The sequence below is a fragment of the Dasypus novemcinctus genome, chromosome 25 (assembly GCF_030445035.2).
Source record: "Dasypus novemcinctus isolate mDasNov1 chromosome 25, mDasNov1.1.hap2, whole genome shotgun sequence".
NCBI lineage: Eukaryota > Metazoa > Chordata > Mammalia > Cingulata > Dasypodidae > Dasypus > Dasypus novemcinctus.
Genome location: NC_080697.1, coordinates 23,352,897 through 23,364,678, shown reverse-complemented (window position 1 = coordinate 23,364,678; position 11,782 = coordinate 23,352,897). Strand labels below are relative to the sequence as shown.

Genomic DNA, 11,782 nt, shown 5'->3' with positions numbered 1-11,782 from the left:
TATGTAAGTATTAGATGCATACATTTCAGAGAGATAAGTGGGGAGAGAGATAAAGAGAAAGAGAATGAAAGAAAGAAGGGAGGGAGGAGGAAAGAAAGAATTACAGTTTATAATCAGGGTTCTTGGTTGCCAGCAATAAAAAACCTATTGGCTGATCTAAATGGGAAATGTTTTATTGTAAATAAGAGGCAGTTCACAGAAGCACTTAGGTATCTGAAGAACCATCTCAGGAAATAGGTGACAGAAGGGAAGCACTGGCCAGGACTGCAGCCCAAATGTACCCTAAAGCCAACAGCGAGGGGTCCAGCTGCTGCGGCTGCCGAATAGTAGGTACGAAACCTTGCACGGTCTCTGGCACTGCTGCCACTGCTGTCCCTGGAAACCAGCCATTCCTGCTACTGCCGCCACTACTGCCAGAATTAATCCTCCTCCTCTGCCCCTGCTTTTTTGTGTCACTAGCTTCCAGTTAAAAGGTCGGGACAGAAGCCATGTGTCCATAACTAGACACAGGAAAGGTTGAGAAAACAGGCATCTGGTGCTTTGAGCTTCTTTGTGGAACGTGGCTCTGCCATCTCCATGGTAGTGTCATTCTCCAAACATCTGAAAGGGACTTAAATGCTAGGAAGCCTACCCCCAATAACACAAGCCATTAAAGTCTAGCTCTTTGGGTCCTACACCAACACACACCAACTTTCCACACTTACACTTTCACACACACAAAAATGCTTACACCTAGCATAATGCAACCATTCCCCACACAAGTGAAACATGACTATCTTAGCCCTATTCCATTCAGCTCCAAGTTGAGCCTCTGTGGGCAACGCCCATTCTTGCTCTGGTCCTGACACAATGTCAACTTGAAATTCTGTTTCCTTTAGAATAAATCATGAAGTTCATCAAAAGTGGACTGCATGTAAAATAATGGAGGGTCAGGAAATAAAATGAATTAACAAAGAAAGGAAGTAAATGCTGGCAGGTACAGTTCTCATTGTTGGAAAAGGTGAATTGGCATTCACAACATCCCCCACTTTGCCTTCCATTTTCTTCTGCCCTCAGCAGCATGTAAACAGCTTGGAGTTCATTACCTAGGGAACGAACTAAACCTCGGACACTTAAATATCTGCGCTGATGCTGGTCCTACCTGCACAGAAATGCTGCGGTTTTCCTGTCACTTTACCACAGGACATGACCAGACTGGGAGGAACCACAAGGAAGCTCCTGAACTCTGTCCATAATGATATTATTAACAGTTATTAATTACATATTCATATTATAAAATATTGATTATATTTATGGCCCATAATTAGCAGCAACACTGTTTCCCCTTGGTAATAAAAATCAATCACTCTATCTCACAACACAGACCCCCATCTCCTCTTCCTTGTGTCCATTCAATGAAGGAGGATTCACCATCCAAGAATTATTGTAGTAGATTTATTATTTTGTTGTAGTATTTTTTTAGGAGGTACCAGGGATTCAACCTGGGACCTCGTACGTGCGAAGAAGGTTCTCGACCGCTGAGCTACACTGCTCCCCACTATGGTATTGTTTTTTATTTATTATTTTGTTCCTCTGTTTTTTTTTTTTTCCTGTAGACTGGTGATGACAATATGTCATGTACTGAGAAATTTGCTTGACTCAAATCTCAGCCCCCAAGTCCAAATCATTTTCCTCCCCCCTTTTCCCTCCCCGCTACCCCCCCAACAATCAGGATGATGATCCTCCGTCAACAATGTATTTCTCAAGGCCTCAGAGAAGGGAGTGTCTTCTGAGTCCTCTCATATTAAGAGATGGGCCATTTCACCATTCCCATTTCCCCAAGTCGTCCATTAAATGGAACTAATTTCTGGTATCTCATCTTCACTTCACATGGACTACCGGTTGATTGAAATTGTTAGTACCACTCCCAACTGTTCAGACTAATAGACTAAACCAAAGTCTCCAGAAGGCATACATCTTTTAGTGAACCAAAGCCTGTTACAATCTTCTGCCCTTGGCCTAGTACTTCAAGAATGCATGGCTATACATATTCACCAGATGTGCATACAAATTTGCAAAATCTTGAAGATTTTTGGTTGCTTTGTTTCTCCTCTCTTGTTTGTCCTTGTAATCCGCATTTTTCGGGCATGTGGAGATCTGAGTCTAGTTCCAAATATAGAGACAATGAGGGGTGGTTAGGGTGGGGCAAGAAGACAAGTGGTTTACGGGGAACATGGTACATCCTTCAGGCAAGGTCATTACAGAATTTCCAGCTAAGGCAGAAAGAACCTCGTTAGAGAAAGAGAAACATCTTTCATTGACGGTGGAGGTTCATGGCATTTGTCATTTGAAACTTCCCCGTTCTTAGGGTCTTACTTCTCCTCCAACAGCACTGAGCATTAAACGATATAAGAATTCAGCAAATCCTAGCATCAAGATTTGAGCTTGGATTTTAGCTACCTGGTCGGTTACCAATTCGTAGTCTCTCATTTCCAGTTGTGCCTTCAATATAATTTCCTTTAAGCTTTTGTCCTTTAAAGGCGAGCACAATGGTAAACTTTCTCATTGGCAAGCACTCGAGTGGCATTGAAGGAGGAAGAGCAAGAGGTCCTGCAACTTCTGGCACGGGTGGAGGAACAGGATTTGCAGTGAGGGAGACGGGGCAACAGAGTAAGTGAGCTGGAAGGGAGGTGAGCCAGGAGGATTTAGAGACAATGAGTTTAAACAATTCTTTTACAGACTTTTCTTTTATAATAAAAGAGAGAAATGAGATAGTAGCTGGAGTGGGCTCAACAGATTTCTTTCTGCTAATGAGTAAAGTCACAGACTGCCCGGGTGCTAATGGAATAATCCAGGAGAATGAATAGTTGTGTGTGTGTGCGGGGGGAGGGGTGCAGGGGGGTGATTGCTAGAGCAATGCCCTCCCTCGTGTAGGCACGAGGGTACAAATCGAATGCCAAAGTGGAAGGCCTGGCCTTAGGTAGGAGCCAGAGCAGTTCATCACTGTAGCAGGAGAGAGGATGGAGAATAAATAGGCGCAGGGAGGACTGGGAGTTTGTGGAAGTTTTCTGATTGTTCCAATTTTCTCAGTGAAATAGGCAGCAAATACACTGGCTAAAAGCAAGGATGGGGGAGAAATGATTAGTTGAGAAATTATTTAAGTTGAGAAAGGAGGTTATCATTTGGTCTTCTGGGAGACCGGAGGGTGAATGGATTAGAGAAGAGTGGTATTAATAGAATTGAGGCTGGGGTTGGAACAGTCTCATGATGTGAGATTTACAGGTTGAGGGGTTTGAGGGAGGCTGTGGGAGCAATGAGGCTAAAGGAGGAGATCTATCTCACACCCCAGCCCAGTAGTACCAGAGGAGTAGCAAAGAAGACAGCCAAAAGCTTGAGAGGACTGCAGTGGAAGCTGACTCAGAGGTAGACTTAGAGGTAGAGTGAGAAGAGAAAGAGAATAGAAAAGAAGTTGAGTAAGTGACAGATAGGAGTTCATCATGAGTTCATTACCAATTTAGTGATTGATATCAGGTATAATTTATGAATTTTCATTACTACATTAGCCATGCTTTATGATTTCATGCTATCACCTAAAACATACTTCATTTATATTAAAATTAGCAGACTTAGGGGTTAGGATTTACATTTCAAAAAAGATATCCAGTCTTCAGAGCTCAACCTATACCTTGAGTAGTAGAAAAAACATAAAGTATGAAACACAGAAAAAGTAGCACATAGCAAAATGCAATTTAGACATTTAATCTTTGCCTGAATAGCTCAGCCAAAATCTCTGTAGCTAGCAAGGTATTATAATACCCTCCTGCACAGATTGCAAACTACAAGACAGTTGCAAAAATTTACAAACCCCACACGGAAAACTGCACTGTATGCACACCCAGAAACCCAGACCCATCAACTTTTAACATTCTGCCATATCATTCAATCTATATATCCATATATTTTTCTTTCTATTAATCTGTCTTTTAAACATTTGAGAATAGGTTATATTTAACATTGATATAAAGCTTACGGTCTTTATTTCAATTTTTTTCATATGTCCCAATAATGTCCTTTTGATCATTCTCCCTTGTTAGAGCCCATCCAGCATAATCTATTGCTTTAATTGTCATCATCTCTTTAGTGGCTTTTTTTTTTTCAGTCATGGGAACATATATACAACATAAACTCTCCCACCTCAACCACTCCAAAGCATGCATTTCAGTGGAATTAATTACACTTATGATGTTGGGCTACCCTCACCACCATGCATTACCAGAACTTTCCCATAGTCCCAAACAGAACCTCTGCACCCATTATGCATTAATTCCCCCTTCATCCTTCCTCCCCACTTTGGTAATCTGTACTCTTCATTCTGTCGGTATGAATTTGCATATTCTAGCTATTTCACACATGTGGGATCAGACAATATTTGTTCCTTTGTATCTGACTTATTTCACTCAATAAGATGTCTTCAGTGGTCATCCATGCAGTACTGTGTATCACAACTTCATTCGTTTGGGGTTGAATAATATTCCACTGAATGGATGTAACACATTTTGTTTATTCATTCATCTGCTGATGAATCTTTTGGTTGTGTCCCCCCCTTTTGGCTATTGTGAATAATGCTGCTATGAACTTTGGTGTGCAAATATCTGTGCAAGTTCTTACTTTCAATTCTTTTGGGTATATACCTAGAAGTGTGATTGCTGAGCCATAGTAGTTCATGTCCAACTTCCTGAAGAACCACCAAACTGTTTTCCACAGCAGCGGCACCATTTTACATTCCCATTAAACAATGCACTGAGGTTCCCATATCTCCACGTCCTCATCAACACTTGTTATATTATGGTATTTTTGTTTGTTTTTGTGGTTCTCTTGGAGGTACCGGGGAATTGAATCCGGTACCTTATACATGTGAAGCAGGTTCTCAATCACTAAGCTATAACCATTCTGTGTTCCTTTGTTTTTGAAATAAATAGCCATTCTAATGAGTGTGCAGTGGCATCTCATTGTGGTTTTCATTTACATTTCCTAAATGATTAATGATATTGAGCATCTTTTCATGTGCCAATTGACCACTTATATATCTTCTTTGGAAAAATGTCTATTCAAGCCCTTTGCCCATTTTTGTAATATAATCTTTAGAATCCCTTCTTATTTATTTTTAGCTTATTTTACCAATATTTTCATTGTAGTTAATATGGCACTTAAATTTAACATTCTACATCTATAACTATCTCATTTGGCTTGATAATAACTTAACTTTCATAGCATATACATACTATGTTGCTGTACTCCTCCATCTCCCTACCTTTTTTGTTGTACTTGTTGAAATTACATATTTATACATTTTAAGTCTCAAATCATTGATTTATCACTATGCATTTTCATTTTAGATCTTATAGGAATTAAAAAGTGGAATTACAAACAAAAACTACATATTTTATTTGTTGATACCTTTACCAAAGATTTTTATTATTGTCTATTGACCTTTTTTTCAACTTGAAGGACTCCCTTTGGCATCTCTTGTAGGGCTGGTCTAGTGGTGATGAACTCCTTCAGCTTTTGTTTATCTGGGAATGTCTCAATCTCTTAATCATTCTTGAAAGACAGTGTTGCTGGAGGCAAAATTCTTAGTTTGCAACTTTTGTTTTTAGCACTTTAAATATGTCATCCCACTGCTTTCTTGCCTCTGTGGTTTCCTGTGAGAAATTGATAGTTAATCTTATTGAGGCTCCCTTGTATGTGACCCATCATTTCTCTTTTGGGGCTTTCAAGAATCCTTTCTTTATCTTTGGCATTTGACAGTTTGATTATCATGTCTCAGGGTGGGTCTATTTGAGTTCATCCTATTTTGACTTTGTTGAGCATCTTGGATGTGCATATTCATGTCTTTGTTAAATTTGGGAAGTTTTCAGCCATTATTTCTTTGAATATTTTCTCTGCCCTTCCTTTTCTCTCTCTTTTTCTCCTCCTGAGCCTCCACAATGCATATATTGGTATGCTTGATGATGTGCCACTGGTCTCTCATGCTCTGTTCACTTTTCTTCATTCTTTCTTCTCTTTGCTCCACAGACTGAATAATTTCAATTCCTTTCTTCAAGTCCAGTGATTTATTCTTCTGTTATCTCCAGTCTTCTGTTGAATCCCTCTAGGAAATTGTTTTTATTATTCTGGTCTTCAGCTCTGTTTGGTTTCTTTTCATTTCTATGCTTTTATTGACATTCTCTTTGTGTTCATCTATTATTCTCATCATTACCTTTAGTTCTTTGCCCATGTTTTCTTTCAACTCTTTGAAGATATTTAGGATCATTTTTAAAGAAGTATTTGTCTTGTATTTCCAAGCTGTGCTGTTGCTCATTGATGGCTTCTAATTCTCCATCCCTCTCCTTTTCACAAGCTGTCTCTGGTTTCTTGGTACATTTTGTAATCTTCTGTTGAAATCTGGGCATTTTGATTTTTATGTTATCTCTGAAATTTAGATATTAAGGTGTCTCTTCCTTAAGCTTGTATCCAGCTAGTGTTTTGACAAAGCTTTCCTTGAATGCCAGGAGCTAACAAAAGAAAAAGAAAAAGAAAAAGAGAGAAAGAAAGAAAGAAAGAAAAGACCTTTCTCAGTTTTTGCAGATTGGCCAGTGCACTCTCCTTCAGAGAAGATATAAGTTTTGAGAATAACCCAAGGCAAAAATGTAGGGTCCTCTCTGGTCTTTTTGGTACATGCATCTTTTCTTGAGCATGTGCATGTGGCCATGGAAATTCCCTCTTAGCTTCCTCATGGTCCTGGACTTTGCATTTATACCCCACAGCCAGTAAATCTTTGCTCCAGGCAGCTGCAATTTGACTGCTCTCCTATGGCACTCTGCAGGAGAGCTCTGGGAGCTTCCTTTTACAAATAGGACATGTTCTGGGATGGTAAGCCTGTGATAAGTGACCTGGTTCAGTCCTTCAGGCTGCTGTCAGACAAACTGGCACAGACATACATGTTCTCAGTATGTGCATGAGAGTTACTCCGCTGAGCTCTGGGACTGGGACCGTGAATCTATTCTGGGAGTACAGACCAGAGCTGCACTGAGCCAGTGAGAGGCTGGATGCCATGATATTGCACCATTTTTAGGTTGCCTTTTTCCTGATTTGGTCCTTGGCTTGTTACTTCAACCCATTAATGGTTTTCTGGAACTTTGAGAATGATGATTCTGTCAGCTCTCGTTTGTTGCTGGAAGCTTCTGTTGGGGAACAGAGCCCTGGAGCAGTTTACTCTGCCATCTTGATGACCAGAATTTCATAACTTTCTCTTAACTAAAAATGATTTCCATCTTAGAGTGGAGACTCATATTTCTAATTTTCCTATTTTCTTTCTCAAAAGAGGAATTTATAAAACACAGTTTTGTAGGTGTACCCTTCCACTTCATTTGCTACTTCTCCAACATGCAAAACTGTGTATTCATAAATAATACTATACCAGTTAGGATTCAGTTGCAGACAACAGAAATCACTCTAGCTATTTTATATAGAAAAATATGTAATACAGTAAATTAGAAGCCTACAAAATCTTTGAGATGAATGGAGGAGTGAGCACCCCGTTCAGTTATTAAGAAAGAAGGTTGCCAGAAAACAACACCATTGTACTGTAAGCTTCTACCTCTGTTCCAATCGGGAGGCCACCTCTGGAACCAAGTTCAAAAACCACACTGCTTGGCTGTGAAACAGGGATCAGTAATTGGTTCCAAGGTCTCTGGATTGAGCAACTGTGTGAATAGAAATGCTATTTAGTAAGATGGGGAACACATTGGGAGGACCAGGCTTGGGATGGTAGAAGTAAAACAAGAGGTCTGTCTTGGTTATTTTAAATTGGAGACGCCTATTAGGCATTCAGGAGGAGCTGTTGAATAAGTTGAGTATGCAAGGCTGGAGTTCAGGAGAAACTCAAAGCTGGAGATTTTAAAATGGAGAATTCTCATACTGGACAAATCATGTAGCAATTTACTTTCTTTATTAAGCTTAATTTTATCTTTGAGATCCTAACTTCTTGAGAGACTATCTTTGCTGTATTCACTTCTTTACTTCTCTTTTAGTCTTCAAATCCAGGATAATCTAGGTTCCATTCCCCCATCCCCACTAATTTCTACTGAATTTGTTCTTAAGTCACCAGTGTCACTGGAGTCCAAAATTAAGTGACTTTTTGTAGTCTTTTCCATGACATTTGACATTGCTGGTGACTTACTGCTTCTTAGGGGTGAATCTCAGAAAAACACTAATAACTGCCCCAGGAACAATCCTAGAAGTGCTTATGAAGCAAATGCCTTGGTGATGTACAGAAGAGAAGCAAGAATCATTATGGGTTCACTAAGAACAAACTAAGCCAAAATAAACTTATTTCTATTTTTGATTGGATTATCAGTAGATGGAAAAAATGTGGGTCACGTACCCCTCAATTTCAGTAAGTATTTGGTACTCTCTCATAATGTTCTTATAGCTAAGCGGTGGAGAATAACTTCGATAAATTCACACATGACAGGAGTAAGGTCTGTTACGTCTGTCCTGAGGCATGCTCTTGGCAAATGGAACACTAGGCTAGAAATAAGTTTTAATGAACAGAGCTACACCATCAGGCATGATGAATCCAGCAGTCACCTCCCAAGCACAGCTCAAGAACTCCTAACCAGACAAAGCTTTATTTTTCTAGAAGCATAAATGAGTCAATAGTGTGCAATCAGTGATTGAAAACAAAGCTCACATATTTTTAAGCATCTATTATAAATAGAATGTACAAAAGGAAAATAGTTCAAATATATTTCTTTCAAGACTCATTTCAGAAGAAAATTAAAAGTATTCTGGGTTGGTACACCATACCTGGAGCATCGTCATTATTTTTTTATTAGAGCAGTTGTAGGTTTACATGCAGAAAAATCATGCAGAAAGGACAGTTTCCCCATATGTGCCCCCGTCTGCCCACACACAGTTTTCTCTAATATTATTACCATTTTGCATTGGTGTGGAAACTGTTACAATTGATGAAACAATATTATTATGTTATTAACTATAATCCATACTTCAGATTAGGGTTCAGTCTTTGTGTTGTACAGTTCTGTTTTTGTTTTTATTTTTATTCTAGTAACATAGACACAATCTAAAACTTTCCACTTCATAATTATATTTTATTATAGAAACATACTTTCCTTTGTCAAAGCAGCCAGGATGGTAAAGGATCTGTAAATATATTTATCGAATCTTGAAGGATAGCAAAGCTATTAGTTTACTGGATATGCCAACCAAAACGAATATAAAAGGATCCAAATACTGAATGAAAAAGTGTGGCAGGACACACACACTCCAGGGGTTTGGGACTCCTGGCTCTTTCTCGTAACTGCCTAGGTCGCCTCCTCAAGGCTTTGGGGGAGCTTTGAGTTTTCATTTTAGGCGACGTTAGCACTTTCGTCCCAAGGAAGGATTCTAGGTCAGCCAGGGACCCTGGCGCAAGCGGACGATGGAGGCGGAGCGCGAGAGGCCGCGCGGCGCCGGAGGGGGCGGCGCCGGAGGGGGCGGCGCCGGAGGGGGCGGCGCCGGAGGGGGCGGCGCCGGAGGGGGCGGCGCCGGAGGGGGCGGCGCCGGAGGGGGCGGCGCCGGAGGGGGCGGCGCCGGAGGGGGCGGCGCCGGAGGGGGCGGCGCCGGAGGGGGCGGCGCCGGAGGGGGCGGCGCCGGAGGGGGCGGCGCCGGAGGGGGCGGCGCCGGAGGGGGCGGCGCCGGAGGGGGCGGCGCCGGAGGGGGCGGCGCCGGAGGGGGCGGCGCCGGAGGGGGCGGCGCCGGAGGGGGCGGCGCCGGAGGGGGCGGCGCCGGAGGGGGCGGCGCCGGAGGGGGCGGCGCCGGAGGGGGCGGCGCCGGAGGGGGCGGCGCCGGAGGGGGCGGCGCCGGAGGGGGCGGCGCCGGAGGGGGCGGCGCCGGAGGGGGCGGCGCCGGAGGGGGCGGCGCCGGAGGGGGCGGCGCCGGAGGGGGCGGCGCCGGAGGGGGCGGCGCCGGAGGGGGCGGCGCCGGAGGGGGCTCCCGGTGCGTGCCGGGTCGGCGGGCTGCGAGGCCGGCCGTGGCGTTGCGCGCGGCCGTGTTCGACCTGGACGGGGTGCTCGTGCTTCCCTCGGTCGCGGAGGGGGCGGGGGCGGAGGGGGCTCCCCGTGCGTGCCGGGTCCGCGGGCTGCGAGGCCGGCCATGGCGTTGCGCGCGGCCGTGTTCGACCTGGACGGGGTGCTCGTGCTTCCCTCGGTCGCCGCTGCCTTCGGCCGCACGGAGGAAGCCCTGGCGCTGCCCCGGTAAGGGGACCCGGAACCGCTGCCCCAGCTCGGGAACCGGCTCCTGACCTGTGCGGGTGGGTGCGTCCTGCAGGGGGCTGGATCCCCGCCCAGAATTTGCCTTTGGGGAGTTCCAGAGCTGGTTTCGGATGACTTTAGGGCGAGAGCCGTGCGAAAGGTGAAAACAATGCTGATTACCCGGCCTTCAAAATACCAGTGTATAAAAGTAAATCTCTTGCCTTTCTAAATGCCAAGTAATTAAACCTTGCTAAAGATGCCAAAATTGGGAGTGGACCTAGCTTAAGTGTTGAGCCCCTGCTTCTCATATGGAGGTCCCGGTTTGATCTCTGGTACCTCTTAAGTACAAAACAAATTAAAAAACCAACTCTCAATGCAGACCGGATGTGGCTCCCAGATTGAGCACCTGCTTCCCATGCCCAGGTTCAATCTTTGATATTTCCTTAAAATGAAAAAAAAAATCCAAAATTGCTCTATATGCTGAAACTCTTTACTAAATGGAGGGGAATTCACAGTCTGAGCCATCTGCTGCTGGCACGGTACAAAGGGATTAGGCATTTGGCAATAGCATGTTTACCCTTTAACCCCGTAAATCCACATAATGGAATCCCTCTTAAAGATGCAGTCTGTTTAGAATAGGAGAAAGTTGTGTCCAGAGTTTTGTGTTGCAGGTTTATTATGATAGCAAACTATAGAAACAGCCCTAAAATCTAATAATTGGGACAAGACCAATGACGAAACATCCATTGATAAAACTGATTCTCGGGGTGGTAACATCAGAAAATTTTTGTGTTATAATAAGCGGGGGTGAGGGGAGGTGGTGGTGGAGAATCTACCAGAATGTAAAACCATGGTTCAACTAACAGGAAAAATCTACATGTAGAAAAATCTCTGGAAGAAATACACCAAAATGTCCCTGGGAATATTAAACACAGATGAGATTATGAATGATTTTCTTCTTTTTCTACTTTTTTAATATTTCCAAATTTTCTATTTATAAACCTGTATTACTCCTGCAGTCAGAAGGAAGGAAAATATCTTATTTTTAAAAATTAAAAAAGAAAGAAAGATTGCTTTGGCAACACCGAAGAAAGAGGAGGAAAAGCAAATTCTAAACTGGCAAGAATAAGCAGGGAGGAAGCTTTGCATTCTTCGAGTTCTGCCTAATTAAGGAATCCTAAAATTCTCATGATGCCAAAGTCCAGGCAGAACTTTCTGATCTTTTATGCTCTATAAATTATAAAAAACTAGAATCTGCAAGCATGCCAGGCCAAAAGGGGCTCAAAATCTAGAGCAGAGATTTAGTGAGAGGATTAACTTGTTTCAGATCACAAGAGTTAGACAAAGGCCACTCTGAGACCGATATTTCTGTCTCCCAGTCTAGGATTATTTTCTCTCTAGCTCACTGTGACTTTTGACCTCCCTTGATCACTTTTCTGGAAAAGATGTCACTCTGTGGGAAGAGCAAACACACATCAATAACTGGAGAAAGAAAAATAAGGTGGTGG

At 43.0% G+C, this 11,782-nt stretch overlaps 1 protein-coding gene across 3 annotated transcripts in view; it reads left to right on the top strand.

The window, feature by feature from the left end:
* Positions 1-9,994: 9,994 nt before the first annotated feature.
* The window catches only part of EPHX2 (epoxide hydrolase 2), a 55,357-nt gene continuing 53,569 nt past the window's right edge, over positions 9,995-11,782 (top strand). The window contains exon 1 of one of the 3 annotated variants that reach the window (XM_004454155.3): positions 9,995-10,277. In XM_004454155.3, the coding sequence (XP_004454212.2) occupies positions 10,177-10,277 (101 nt within the window). In that variant the 5' untranslated portion in view covers positions 9,995-10,176. Of the gene's footprint in view, positions 10,483-11,782 lie in introns of all 3 variants that reach the window. The other 2 variants (XM_071211930.1, XM_004454157.2) reach the window with 2 other exon arrangements.